Genomic DNA, 14167 nt, shown 5'->3' on the forward strand with positions numbered 1-14167 from the left:
CCATGTTGGTCAGGCTGGTCTTGAACTTCCGACCTCAGGTGATCCGCCCGCCTTGGCCTCCAAAGTGCTTGGATTACAGGCGTAAGCCACCACACCCAGCCAGGAGAATCTCTTGAACCAGGGAGGTGGAGGTTGCAGTGAGTCAGGTTTGTGCCGCTGCACTCCAGCCTGGGTGACAGAGACTCTCTTTCAAACAAATAAATAAATATTTAAATTTAAATAACTTAAAACTCGCAACAGCCAAGGACGGGTGTGATGGCTCATGTATGTAATCCCAGCACTTTAGGAGGCCCAAGGCAGGCAGATCACTTGAGGTCAGGAGTTCGAGATCAGCCTGGACAACAGGGTGAAACCTCATCTCTACCAAAAATACAAAAATTAGCCAGGCGTGTTGGCGGGCGCCTGTAATCCCAGCTACCCTGGAGGCTGAGGCAGGAGAATCGCTTGAACCAAGGAGGCGGAGGTTGTGGTGACCCAAGATCACGCTATTGCATTGCAGCCTGGGTGGCACAGCGAGGCTCCCTTTCAAAAAAAAAAAATTACCACAGCCAAGGGGGGTGTTCCTAGTTGGCTTACTGCTTTATTACCACTTCGCTTATGGTTTAATCTAGGCATGTACAGTTGACCCTCGAACAACGCGGGCTTGAACTGCATCCATCCACTTATAACTGTTCTTAAAAAAAAGAAAATACAGTTGGCCATCTGTATCTGCAGGTTTCTCAACAGCTACCAAATGCGGAGGCGGGATGGGAAGCTGCAGATAGAGGACGGACTTTTCCTATACAGTGGTTCTGCTGGGCGACGGCGGGACTGGAATCCACGCGGATTTGGGTATTCGCGGAGATCTTGGAACCAATCCCCCACATGCTGAGTATTTTTGTTTTTTGTCTGTTTCCGACTCCCAAGTTAGCTCTTAAAGGCAAGGATTTCTCCATTTTGTTTACCACCACACCCCCAACATGTAGGACAGCATCCGGCATACGGGTGCTCAACTAATTATTTGTTGAACTAATATCCTGCATAAAGACAGTGTAATTTAGTTTTTTTGTTTGTTCTGAGACGGAGTTTTGCTTTGTTGTCCAGGCTGGAGTGAAGTGGCGGATCTCAGTTCACCGCAACCTCCGCCTCCCGGGTTCAAGCAATTCTCCTGCCTCAGCCTCCTCAGTAGCTGGGATTACAGGCGCACACCACAACGCCTGGCTAATTTTTGTATTTTTAGTAGAGGCGGCGTTTCACCATGTTAGCCAGGCTGGTCTCCAACTCCTACCTAAGGTGATCCGCTCGCCTCGGCCTCCCGAAGTGCTGGGATTACAGGCGTGAGCCACCGTGGGGTGGCGCCCGGCCTAATTTACATTTCAAAAAACCCTAGCAGGGGCCGGAAACCGTGGCTCACGCCTGTAAGCCCAACACTTTGGGAGGCACAAGTGGGACAATCGCTTGAGCCCAGGAGTTCGATATTGCCCTGGCGAGACCTCGTCTCTACGAAAAATTTAAAAATTAGTCAGGCCTAGTGGTGTATGTCTGTAGACCCAGCCACTCGGGAGGCTGAGGCAGAGCATTGCTTGAGCCCAGGACGAAGCTGCAGTGAGTCGCGATCGCAGCACTACACTCCAGCCTGGGCGACAGAACGAGACCTGCTTCAAACAGAACAGACAAAAACCACTAAAACACCCTAGGAGGTAACTCCGACGACTGCCGAAGTCGACTGGAGTCCCCGTTTGTAGCGAACCAGGCTCTGGTTTATATATGAACTGAGGCTCCACCCACGTGCAGGCACCGCCCCCGTGACGTCACGAGCGCGCAATGGCGTCATTGGAACGACAGGAGCATGCGCACTTCCCCAGCACAACCAGAGAAGACACGCGCGACCCGGAAGGCCTTCCCGCCACACTCCAGAGCGGGATTGAGGGGCGCCGATGGCGGAGGAAGCGGCGGAGGCCCCTCCAGAGAATGGCAGTGGCTGTGACTCAGGAACCGGCGGGTTGGAACGAGGAGTGGCGCCCATTAAGCCTCAGTGAGTCGCCGGGGCAGGAGGGAATCTCATGGGTCCTTCTCGGCACCCATAGTGCGGCTTCAGCGGTGCATGCCGGGAGATTAGGCAGCGGCTGAGGGCGGGAAGCCACCGTCTCTTCAGTCCGGGCCGTTCTTCCGCCTGCAGCGTGGTCAGCGGAGGTATCTGAGATCGTGCATGTTGAGGACTGTCACGTGCGCGAAAGACAGCACGTGCATGCTAGGGCAGGGGGGAATTGAGGTCAGGTCCGCGGTACATCCTGGGGATTGTAGTCCCTTCATATGGACGTACCGCGCATGTGCTCCGCCAGCGGCCTTTAGTGCTTGAAGGGAGTGCCGCTGGGCATGCGGTGTTTGAAGGGCCGAAAGGCGTGCTGGGAAATGTGGTGGCTTGGCCTCCATTTCAAGGCATGCTGGGAAATGTGGTGGCTTGGCCTCCATTTCAAGGCATGCTGGGACTTGTAGTTTTTCTTAGCCCAACTTGCGCAGGTATGTTCTTGGCTGATATAATCTGTAGTTTCGCGCAATGCTTTTGACAATGAGGACCCAGGCACAATGGTATTATTATTATTATTTTTGAGACGGAGCTTCGCTCTGTTGCCCAGGCTGGAGTACGGTGGCACGATCTCGGCTGCCACCCGGGTTCAGGCGATTCTCCTGTCAGCCTTCTGAGTAACTGGGATTATAGGAGCGCGCCACCACGCCCGGCTAGTTTTCTATTTATAGTAGAGACAGGTTTTCTCCATGTTGGTCAGGCCGGTCTCGAACTCCTGACCTCAGGTGATCCACTCGCCTTGGCCTCCCAAAGTGCTCGTATTACAGGCGTGAGCCACGGCGCCCAGTCAAAATAGTCCTTTTTGAGGCTCTGAGTTGCTCCCAGGCTAGGAGCTGGCTGGTTAAGTAGTGAGCTCCCCGTCAGCAGAAGGATTTAAACACGGACAAGTGTTTCTAGTCTTGTTTCCCCAGTGTTGATGTTCCAAGGGTTTTCCTTTCCCTTTCTGTCGGCAGATACCTCACCACCAAGGAACAGTTTCATGAATTCCTGGAAGCTAAAGGCCAGGAGAAGCCTTGCCGGGAAACCGAGGTAGGAGACCCTGGTGGCAATGACCTGGCTGAGCCTGAAGCTAAGCGTATCCGACTGGAGGATGGACAGTCGGCGGAAGGACAGGCGGAGGACAGGCAGACGGGTGACGGGCAGAAGGAGGAGACAGCAGAGCCCCGGGAGCAGCAGCAGACTCAGAAGAGGGCCCGGGGCCAGAACAAGGGCCGGACCCATGTGAAACCCACCCACTACGACAAGAACAGGTTGTGCCCCTCCCTGATCCAGGTGAGTGCAGCCACGGGAGCATTGCTGCCAGGGCAGGCAGGAGCAGGTGTATTTTCTGGCATTGTGTAATTGAAAGCTCCTGGGCCATCAGCTTGCCCTGGGGCCATTCCGTCTTCCTCCTCCTCGGGATATATTGTAGGCTTGTCACTGTTTCATTGTGGATGGGGAAATTAGACATTGGGAGAGACCGCTGGGGTTGCAGGAGGATTTTATTTAACGTGATTACAGGCTTAGCAGATTTGCTTTTTTTTTTGTGGCGTGACAGAGTCTTACTCTGTCTCCAGGCTGGAGTGCAGTGGCGTGATCTTGGCTCACTGCAACCTCTGACTCTGGTTCAAGCGATTCTCCTGCCTCAGCCTCTCGAGGAGCTGGGATACAGGCACGCGCCACCATGCCCAGCTAATTTTTGCATTTTTAGTAGAGATGGGGTTTCACCACGTTTGCCTGGATGGTCTTGATCTCCTGACCTTGTGATCCGCCCGCCTCAGCCTCCCAAACTGCTGGGATTGTAGGCCTGAGCCACCGCGCCCGGCCCGGAATTGCTTTTTAATTTTGAGCAGAGGACAGAGAACATGGCTGCTTTTTTTTTTTTTTTTTTTTGAGATGGAGTTTCGCTCTTGTTACCCAGGCTGGAGTGCAATGGCGTGATCTCGGCTCACCGCAACCTCCATCTCCTGGGTTCAGGCAATTCTCCTGTCTCAGCCTCCTGAGTAGCTGGGATTACAGGCACCCACCACCATGCCCAGCTAATGTTTTGTATTTTTAGTAGAGACGGGGTTTCACCATGTTGACCAGGATGGTCTCAATCTCTTGACCTCGTGATCCACCCGCCTCGGCCTCCCATAGTGCTGGGATTACAGGCTTGAGCCACCGTGCCCGGCCCATGGGTGCTTTTTATGCACTTGGGTGGTACAGGATGACGAAGCAGAGAGCAAGTTTACAGAAGCCAGGACAAACAGTAATTAACTTGTGATGTATATTGTGATGTCCTTTCCATTTGAAAAGTAACATTTTGAGAAACGCATTTTGCAGTTTTGAATTTGCTTTGTGGCCCTGCAGCTGGTTAGCAAGAAAAGCAGGAATTTTAAGATGCCTGGGAACTTTGCTAAGAATGTGGGGAGGATAGATAGGGTTTAATGGTGTGCAGGAAGGCAGTTACTTTGCCTTAAACAGAGCTGGAAACGTATGATGTTAAACAGCAGGCAACAGGGCAGCGTTTACTTTATTATATGGTAACTACAAATTATAAGGTTTTGTTTTACCATAAGTGGTATTATTCAAAACAAAAATTTTTTTTTGAGACGGAGTCTTGCTGTGTCTCCCAGGCTAGAGTGCAGTGTCCCGATCTTGGCTCACTACAACCCCCGCCTCCCGGGTTCAAGCAGTTCTCCTGCCTTAGCCTCCCAAGTTGTTGGGATTACAGGCGCCCGCCACTGTGCCCGGCTAATTTTTGTATTTTGAGTAGAGACGGGGTTTCACCATCTTGGCCGGGCTGGTCTTGAACTCCTGACCTCATGATCCACCCGCCTCAGCCTCCCAAAGTGCTGGGATTACAGGCGTGAGCCACGGTGCCCAGCCAGTATTATTTTTTTCTTCAGTTGTACAGATGGAGACGCAGCGGCACGGTGAGCTGCCTGACTTGCTCAGGGACACAGAGCCAGGAGGGGTGATCTCGCTTGAGCCCCGGCTGCTGGGCTGCCCCGGGGCCCTCCCTGTCCTCCCTCACTCCCTCCCTGTGTCCCCGCAGGAGTCAGCCGCTAAGTGTTTCTTCGGGGATCGCTGCCGCTTCCTGCATGACGTGGGATGCTACCTGGAGACCAAGCCAGCCGACCTGGGCCCTCGCTGTGTGCTCTTCGAGACCTTCGGCCGCTGCCCCTATGGCGTGACCTGCCGCTTCGCTGGGGCCCATCTGGGGCCCGAGGGCCAGAACCTGGTGCGGGAGGAGTTGGCAGCTCGCTGTGCCCAGCCCCCGCCCGTGCGTAACGGCCTGGACAAAGGCCTGCAGCAGCGGCTGCGGAAGCGCCAGGTCCACTTCGAGCGAGCCGAGCGGGCCCTGCGCCAGTTAAGCCAAGGCCGGCCCCCTGGCCCCACACCTGCTGCCACTGTCCCCGATGGCACAGCAGCCGGGGGGGCTCCAAGCCAGGACAACTGTGGTGCCCAGCAGGCCCCCGCAGAGCCAGGCGCTGGCTCCCCTCCCAGCGGCCCCGTGCGGACCTGCGGGCCCCTGACGGACGAGGACGTGGTCAGGCTGCGGCCCTGTGAGAAGAAGCGGGTACGTGTTGAGGACAGTGCCAGTAGCAGACCTGTCCGTCTGCTGTGCATCTATTAGGCACCAGCTGTGTGCACGTTCCTGTTTGAGATGCCTGGGAGTCAGTGGCTGTGCCCTGAAGGAGCTCCTGGCCGAGATGCCATCTGTGCTGTCTTGGGCCCAGCCTTCAGGAGGTCCCGCTCTGGTGGGGACAGAAAGAGCTGGACAGGGCTGAGTGTAGTGGCTCACGCCTGGAATCCCAGCACTTGAGGCCAAAGCAGGCAAATCACTTGAGGTCAGGAGTTTGAGACCAGCCTGGCCATCATGGTGAAACCCCATCTCTACTAAAAATATAAACATTAGCCAGGTGTGGTGGCAGACACCTCTAATCCCAGTTACCCAGGAGGCTGAGGCTGGAGAACTGCTTGAACCCAGGAGGCGGAGGTTGCAGTGAGCCGAGATTGTGCCTTTTTACTCCAGCCTGGGCAACAGAGTCAAACTCCGTCTCAAAAAAAAAAAGAAAAAGCCAGACATACTCTCAGTCCTAGAGGGTCAGGGTTGGGCAGGGTGGGCAGTATGGAAGGCTTCCTGGAAGAAGGGGCATTGGGGCTGGGTTTGGATGGTTGAGTAGAAGCTCTCCAGTGGAGGAGACAATAAGGAAAAGAACATTCCTTATGAAGGGACTGATTGGCACACGCGGAAGCCCAGAAAGGGAGCCAGGCCATTTGGGGCAGGGCAGAGTGCCTCCTAGACTCTGGGGGAAGGGTGGCTCCAGGGCCTCAGCAGCCGGGGTGGAGGGCCAGGCTTCACTGGGGTGTATGTTTTTCCCTCCAGCTGGACATCCGTGGCAAACTGTACCTGGCCCCCCTCACCACGGTAGGAGCTGGCTCTGATTGCTGGGGTGGCAGGGTGGCAGTGTGGTCCCTCCAGCAGGGCTCAGTGTCCCCCCCTGCTGGATTTTGGGGCTGTGGCGCATGTCCAGGGGCCCTGCCCGCCACATGGTCACTCTTTGTGTGTGTGTGTGTGTGCGCGCGCGCGCGTGTGCATGCCTGTGCGAGCGTGTGTGTCCTGCCACCCCCAGTGCGTGTGTGTATGTGTGTGTGCCAGCATGCCTGAGCGTGTCTGTCCTGCCATCCTGAATGTGTGTGTGATGTGTGTATGCGTGCATGCCAGAGCACATGTCCTGCTACCTGCTATGTGTGTGTGTGCGTGCCTGGGTGTGTGTATCTGTCCTGCCACCCTGAATGTGTGTGTGTGTGTGTGTGTGTGTGTGCGTGCATGCAGGCATGAGTGTATCTGTCCTGACAGCCCGTGTGTGTATGTGTGTGTGCATGCAGGCATGTGTGTGCGTGTCCTGTGTGTGCGCGCATGTGTGTGTGTCCTGTGTGTGTGCACATGTGTGTGTGTGCATGTGTGTGTGCTTGCATGTGCAGGCATGTGTTTGTCCTACCACCCCACAGTATGTGTGCATATATGTGTGCATGTGTGTGCGTGTGTATGTGTGTGCATGTGTATGTGTGTGTGTGTATGAGTGTGTGTATGATGCAACGTGTGTGTGTGTGTGTGTGTGCACGCGCATGCACCATCGTGTGTCTGTCCTGCCACCTGCAGTGTGGGAACCTGCCCTTCCGGCGGATCTGCAAGCGTTTCGGGGCGGACGTGACATGCGGAGAGATGGCCGTCTGCACCAACCTGCTGCAGGGCCAGATGTCCGAGTGGGCCCTGCTCAAACGCCACCAGTGCGAGGACGTCTTTGGCGTCCAGGTCAGTGTCTGCCCTGGGGGAGGGAGAGCAGAGGGGCCCTCAGCCACTGTCTCAGGGCCCGGTTCCAGGCCTGTCCTGGTTGCCTGCCCGACCCCCTGGCCGCAGCTGTGGGATGGAGGTGACGGCCGTGACCGGGAACAGGTGCCTCATAGACAGATCTTGGCTCCTTCCCAGGAGGCCCTGAGGGAGGAGGCCGCTGGCTCAGCGCTTCCCAGTAAGCAGGGAATGGCCAAGTGGGGACAGTTTGGACTGTCCTCACCCCCCCACCCCCTGCCCCTTCTGCCGTTGGCTACCTGCAGCTAGAGGGCGCCTTCCCTGACACCATGACCAAGTGTGCTGAGCTGCTGAACCGCACCGTGGAGGTGGACTTTGTGGACATCAACGTCGGCTGCCCCATCGACCTCGTGTACAAGAAGGTAGCAGACCCAGACATGTGCCTCGGTTTCCCCATCTGGGCAGGAGGGCACTGAGCCCGCCGGCCATGTCGTGGGTGGTGGGTCAGGGGTTTGGGCTCAGGTGTGGCCTGCAGGTTGGCATCTCCTGGCGGGGGCCTCAGGGCCACAGGGGTGCTGGGTCTCGGCCTAGGTCCTGCTCTCCCTCCACCGCGTGTCTTCTCCAGGGTGGGGGCTGTGCCCTCATGAATCGCTTGGCCAAGTTCCAGCAGATTGTCCGTGGCATGAACCAGGTACAGCCAGCCACGTCCCCATGTCGGGCCCCAAACAACTGCCCTGCCTTCCACCTCCCCCCACCATTTCCCACCACCTCCCGCCGTCTCCTGCCACCTCCCGCCGTCTCCTGCCACCTCCCGCCGTCTCCCGCCACCTCCTGCCATCCTGTAGGTACTGGACGTGCCACTGACTGTGAAGATCCGCACAGGCGTCCAGGAGCGCGTGAACCTGGCGCACCGCCTGCTGCCCGAGCTGCGGGACTGGGGTGTGGCACTTGTCACGGTGGGTCTCGGGACACCCCGGGCATCAGGGCCTCGGGGTCGCCCTTTGTCCCTTCCTAACGGCTCCTTTCGTCCCGTCCCTCCCTCCCTCTTCACCTCTGCACCTCCCTTCGTCTCTGCCTCTACCTCTCTCTCTGTCCCTCTCAGCCTGGCTCTCTCGGTCTCTCTCTCTCTGCGTCTCACTCTCTGCCTCCCACCCTGCGTGGCGGCTTCTCCCCCAGCTCCACGGCCGCTCTCGGGAGCAGCGCTACACCAAGCTGGCCGACTGGCAGTACATCGAGCAGTGCGTGAAGGCCGCCAGCCCCATGCCCCTGTTCGGTGGGTACTCCGGGAAGCCGCCTCCCTGTCCCTCCAAGCCCAGGCCACTCACACCTCTGGGCTGCTTGCCTTCCCACCTGGGACCCCCTCCTACCCCCCTGATAGGGGCCCCGGGTCAGCCAAAACTCCCAAAGGGCTGGTGAGCCGGACCCTACGGTCCCGCCTGCCCGTGGCTCCCTGAGACCCCAGCTTCCGTCTCCTCAGGAAACGGGGACATCTTGTCATTTGAGGACGCCAATCGCGCCATGCAGACTGGTGTCGCCGGGGTCATGATTGCCCGGTAAGTGCCCCGGGGCTTACCGAGATCCAGCTCCAGCTTCATGCACAGCAGCGGCGCCCCGAACCCGACACGCGGTCGCCCACCCCTGCTCTGTGGAGGGGTGTTCCCGAGACGGGAGGGGGAGAGCGACGTCAGGAGTTGCAGCTGCTTCAGGGCAGAGGGGACTGGAAATTGCTGCTGCTGTGGGATCTGATTATTGTGGTTTGAAAGTCCTGGGCCTTGGCCGGGTGCAGTGGCTCACGTCTGTAATCCCAGCACATTGGGAAGCTGAGCCAGGTGGATTACCCGAGGTCAGGAGTTCAAGACCAGCCTGGCCAACATGGCGAAACCCCGTCTTTACTAAAAATACGAAAATGAGCCAGGGGTGTTGCACAAGCCTGTAATCCCAACTACTTGGGAGGCTGAGGCAGGAGAATCGCTTGAACCCAGGAGGCGGAGGTTGCGGTGAGCCAGGATCACGCCACTGCACTCCAGCCTGGGCTGCAAGAGCAGGACTCCATCTCAAAAACAAAAAATAGAAAGTCCTGGGCTTTGAAGGTTGTGTGCGCACAGCTGGGAGGCATATTAGCCTTGCAGGTTTCGTGGTCTGGGCCCCAGCTCAGTCCACGCTTTGGAAACGGAGGCCACACGATCCCAGGCAGGCTGGTGGCTGCGACCACTGACCGTCACCCGCCCCGCAGGGGCGCCCTCCTCAAGCCGTGGCTGTTCACGGAGATCAAGGAGCAGCGGCACTGGGACATCTCGTCGTCCGAGCGCCTGGACATCCTGCGGGACTTCACCAGTTACGGCCTGGAGCACTGGGGCTCGGACACGCAGGGCGTGGAGAAGACCCGGCGCTTCCTGCTCCAGTGGCTGTCCTTCCTGTGCCGGTGGGCACCGGGGCCGGCTGGGGTGGGCGGCGCGTGGGCCGTGGCCGGGTAGGGCCAGCGGGGCTGACTGGAGCCTGCTGCCCGCCCCCCCACCCGCAGGTATGTGCCCGTGGGGCTGCTGGAGCGGCTCCCACAGAGGATCAACGAGCGGCCGCCCTACTACCTAGGCCGAGACTACCTGGAGACGCTGATGGCCAGCCAGAAGGCAGACGACTGGATCCGCATCAGGTGCCCGGGGGCTGGAGTCGGGGCGCACTGGGTCATGGGGGGCACTGCACAGGCCTGGGGCCTGACCCTGCTTTTCTCCCGCCCTCCCACAGCGAGATGCTCCTTGGGCCGGTGCCCCCCAACTTCACCTTCTTGCCAAAGCACAAGGCCAACGCCTACAAGTAGCCTCGGGGGCTTCCCCAGGGGTACCCTGGGGGCAGAAGAGAACAATAAATTTTATTCTTTTAAAATCAAGGCCTTTCTGTGATCCTGAAGCTGCCCCTCCCCAGCCCCCACCTTCCCCAAACCTTTTGGCCGCCTCCGTGCCCCAAGCTCGGTGATGCCCCCAGAGAGGCCTTAACCCCGAAGAAGGTAGCAGGTGCAAAACCTGGGGGGGGCCTCAGCCTGCGTGGGTGTGGATCAGGGCAGCCTGCCTGGAGGAGGCAGCCTCGAAGCTGTTAGAGGGGTGTTGCTGGAAGAGGCAGAAGGCCTGGCTCAGGGTCCTCCCGCCCCTGGTGATGACCGTCTCTGCCACCATCTGCCCCTGCCCACCCCCGACACCCAGAACCCCAACCAGTAAGCGGGCTGCAGGCTGGAATCCGCTGCCCGGAGTAACCAGGCAAACAGAACCCCGCTGGGTTCTCAGCCTGTGCTCTGCTTGGGCCACCTGTGCCCCCACTGCCGCCCTTCTGGCCTGCCTGGACCGGGCCCCCCGCCGCTCCATGCAGCACCCCAAATCCTTCTACACTTCTGCAGTTCCCCAGGAAGGCTTCAGCCCCCAGAGTCTGGAGGGGGCCGAGGCGCTGGGCAGCCAGTCTGCTCCCACCTGCACCGAGCCTCCTCCTGCCATGGGTATGACGGGGTCGGCGTGGACGCCTGCTGGGGAGAGTTTGGGGGCCCACCCACCTCAGGGCCCCACCCACCTGGCCACCTTTGTCCACAGCCTCGTTGAACCTCTATCATCCCCCAAACCCAGAGAAAGAGGTGTTGCCGGCCCCTCCAGCAGGTACCAGCCTCCCCTATACCCTTGACGAGGCTGGGAGTGGGTTTGGGTGTTGGGGGCCCAGCTTGCCCCTGCCTCACCCCTAGGTGGGGGCCCAAAGGCATGGCCTCTGCTCCCCACGCTTCACACAGGTCCCCCAGTGAGCCCCAAAGACAAACTGTATCCCCATCACCCAGCCAGGGCCCCAAAGTGATATCTGTCTCCCATCCCCCAAAGGAGCTCCCCAAAGGCAACGTTCTCGTGGCATCCCCCAGACAGGCCCCCAGGCTTGGGCTGGGCCCCCCAGGCGGCAGCTGCTCTCAGGGCACCCGCCCGCCACCCACAGGTTTCCAGATGGCCCCATGCGGGTGCTTTTTCGACCCCCGCATCTATCGGATCGAGTGGACCACCCCCGACCTGGGCCAGTCGGCCCTGTACAAGCTGGCGGCGAGTGGTGGGGGGCCAGCGGGGGGCCCTTCCACCCCAGGCAGCTACCTCCTGGAGCCGCAGCCCTACCTCAAGGCCCCGGGGCGGCCCCCATACCCCCACTACCAGCCGGTGCCCGGGGGGCCCCAGTTCCTCCTGCCCTATTTCCCGCCTGAGGGCCCTGGGCCAGAGGCTCTGGGCTTTGCAGGGGACTCGGGGCCCACCACCTTCATGGAGCTGCCCCTGCCGCCACTCGAGGAAGGCCTGGCCCTGCCGCCAGCCCCACCCCCCAAGGAGAACAAGCCACCCCCTGTACTCATCCCGCTGCCTGCAGAGTCCACGCTGCCCCTGGACACCTACAGCCGCCTCCAGGGCCACCCTGGCCACTTCCCTGGGCCCGAGCCCCTGGCCTTCCCCACCAAGGAGCCGCAGGGCAGTGGGGCCGGGCCCCGGGTGCTGCTGTGCCCACCCAGCTCCAGTGAGCCCAAGGTGGCCAAGGCCAAGGAGGGGGCCCTGCTGGGGGCGGGCGAGGCCAAGGCACTCCCAGACATGGTTCTGCTGGAGGACGCCATGAAGCTCTTCGACTGCCTGCCGGGCGCCACCGAGCCCAAGAGGGCCCCACGCAAGGTCCCCGGGCTGGCCCTGCCTGACGGCGGTGGCAGGAACCCGGCCGACGACATCCACTCGCTGCGCCTGCCTGAGGACCTGCTGTCCTTCGACTACAGCGTGCCTGAGATCCTGGACACCGTGTCCAGTGTTGACCTCTTCAACTTCAAGGCGCTGGACGAGGAGCAGCTGCCCCGCCCGGGGCCCCCTGTCGCCGATGCCGCGGCCCCCATTCTGCCCGGCAAGAGAAAGGCCTCAACAGCCAAGAAGGGAAAACCGGGAGGGAAGGCCAGCCAGCCCGCAGGCCCAGCCAGCGCCACTCCCCCGGGGCCCAGGCAGGACCTGGGAGCCACCCCCGATTAAAGCACATTGCACCTTTCAGCTCCGTGTCCATGCGGTAGCCTTGGGGATGCAGAGGGGCCTGGACATGCACGCCTGGCCCCTCACCCCATCATCCTGAGGACTGGTGAGGCTGCACCCCAGGCCTCACAGTGAGGCCTCCAGAGCCTAGCAGGGGAGCCCTGGAATCACAGGACACCCTAAACCCCTTGAGTCCCAGCCCTGGAAGATCAGACTCTGCCGGCAGAGGCAGGGGCCTCCTGAGCTGCCCCCCAGATTCACACGTTCTAAGGATTTTCACACCCTTGTTTGGTGGGGAAAAGCAAGGCTGCCCAGAGAGGGGCAGGAACTTCCTTGGAGACACAGCTGTCAAGGCAGCGCTTGAGAAGCAGCCTCCAGATCCCCACCCAGGCTCCTCCTGTCCCCAAGAAGCCACAGTCACTGCAGGGAGGGCGGGAAGGGCCAGGCTCTTGTTCAGACAGGTGGGTGCAGGGGGCTTCATTGGATGGTCTGAGGGTGGGAGCAGATGCTCACGTGTGAAGGAGCGGAGGTGGGGAAACCGTGCTCGCGTCTGAAAGAGCGGGGTGCATGCAGCACCTGGGGAACCTGGAAACCTCCACCCACGATGGTGACATGAAACAGCACCCAGAACCCAGGAGAGGGTCAGGGGCCCTACTGGGCCAGTCACACTGCAGGGTCCAGGGTGGCAGGGACAGCCCAGCCACTGGTTCCATAATGAGACAGGCCCGGCCTTGGAAGAGGACCCCCGGGTGCTGGTTCCCTTCATCACTCACCCACATCAGGGTCTCGAGGGCCCTCCTGGGGGCCACCTGTACCCTCCTCCCCTGAAATGCTCATGGTGGCCCTGGAGATGCCAACCCCATTCCCCTAGGGACACGTAAGGAAACAGGAGGACCAGAGCCATCCAGCGCCTCCTGGAGTGAGGATACCCCTCTGAGCAGGGACCCTTCCGCCTGCGCCTTCCCCAGGCGGAGGGCTGGATCTCCTGGGTCTCTGGAGTCTGGGTTTCAAGGTCTCTGCTGGGGGAGCCCCTGAGGGGCTCACCTAGAGTCCAGGAGGCTGGTGGGTGTTTGGAGGCAGAGCAGAGATCATAGTTCCCCCTCTGTGCTGGGCACTGTGCCTTCTGCTTTCTGGAGCTCCTCCCCTGGAAACCGTTATTCAAAACTCAAGAGGAGGCTGTGTGCGTGGGCAAATGCCTGTAATCCCAGCACTTTGGGAGGCCAAGGCGAGCAGATCACTTTAGGTCAGGAGTTCGAGACTGGCTAGGCCAAAACAGTGAAACACCGTCTCTACTAAAAATACAAAAATTACCCGGGTGTGGTGGTGGGCGCCTATAATCCTAGCTACTCAGGAGGTTGAGGCATGAGAATTGCTTGAGCTGGGGAGGTGTAGGTTGTAGTGAGCCAAGATCACACCACTGCACTACAGCCTGAGTGACAGGGTGAGACTCCATCTTTTTTTTTTTTAATAAAGACGGAGTTTCACCATGTTGGTCAGGCTGGTCTTGAACTCTTAACCTCAGGTGATCCACCCACCTTGGCCTCCCAAAGTGCTAGGATTACAGGCATGAGCCACCGCGCCCAGCCAGAGACTCCATCTCTAAGACCAAACCTCAGGTAGACATGGTGTCTTGGGGCCATGCAGCTGCAGTTTCCCTCTGTCCCAGGGCCTGTGCCATGTGCCCTCCTGGCCCCTGCAGGGATCCCCATTTATCCCTGTTTCATCCACGGGGACAGTCTGGGAGATGCTTTGAGCCAAATTTTCTGTTTTATTTTGTTTGTTTTTTTTTTTTTTTGGGAAGGAGTTTCGCTCTTGTTACCC

General features: G+C 59.4%; 2 protein-coding genes across 2 annotated transcripts; both read left to right on the top strand.

The window, feature by feature from the left end:
* Nucleotides 1–1825: 1825 nt before the first annotated feature.
* On the top strand, nucleotides 1826–10214 carry DUS3L (dihydrouridine synthase 3 like). Its single transcript, XM_017528364.2, has 13 exons — nucleotides 1826–2014; nucleotides 3019–3337; nucleotides 5085–5609; nucleotides 6420–6461; nucleotides 7197–7349; nucleotides 7649–7765; nucleotides 7969–8034; nucleotides 8189–8299; nucleotides 8520–8616; nucleotides 8821–8896; nucleotides 9577–9765; nucleotides 9865–9993; nucleotides 10086–10214. Exons 1-13 carry the CDS (start codon nucleotides 1917–1919, stop codon nucleotides 10156–10158), a joined length of 1995 nt encoding a protein of 664 aa, XP_017383853.1. The 5' UTR covers nucleotides 1826–1916; the 3' UTR covers nucleotides 10159–10214.
* Nucleotides 10215–10639: 425 nt separating this feature from the next.
* On the top strand, nucleotides 10640–12365 carry PRR22 (proline rich 22). The gene is made up of 3 exons (XM_017528365.2): nucleotides 10640–10824; nucleotides 10916–10978; nucleotides 11301–12365. The coding sequence occupies exons 1-3, from the start codon at nucleotides 10695–10697 to the stop codon at nucleotides 12347–12349; spliced, it is 1242 nt and encodes a 413-aa protein (XP_017383854.2). The 5' UTR covers nucleotides 10640–10694; the 3' UTR covers nucleotides 12350–12365.
* The last annotated feature ends 1802 nt before the right edge of the window (nucleotides 12366–14167 follow it).

Source organism: Cebus imitator, unplaced genomic scaffold (assembly GCF_001604975.1).
Source record: "Cebus imitator isolate Cc_AM_T3 unplaced genomic scaffold, Cebus_imitator-1.0 Scaffold53, whole genome shotgun sequence".
NCBI lineage: Eukaryota > Metazoa > Chordata > Mammalia > Primates > Cebidae > Cebus > Cebus imitator.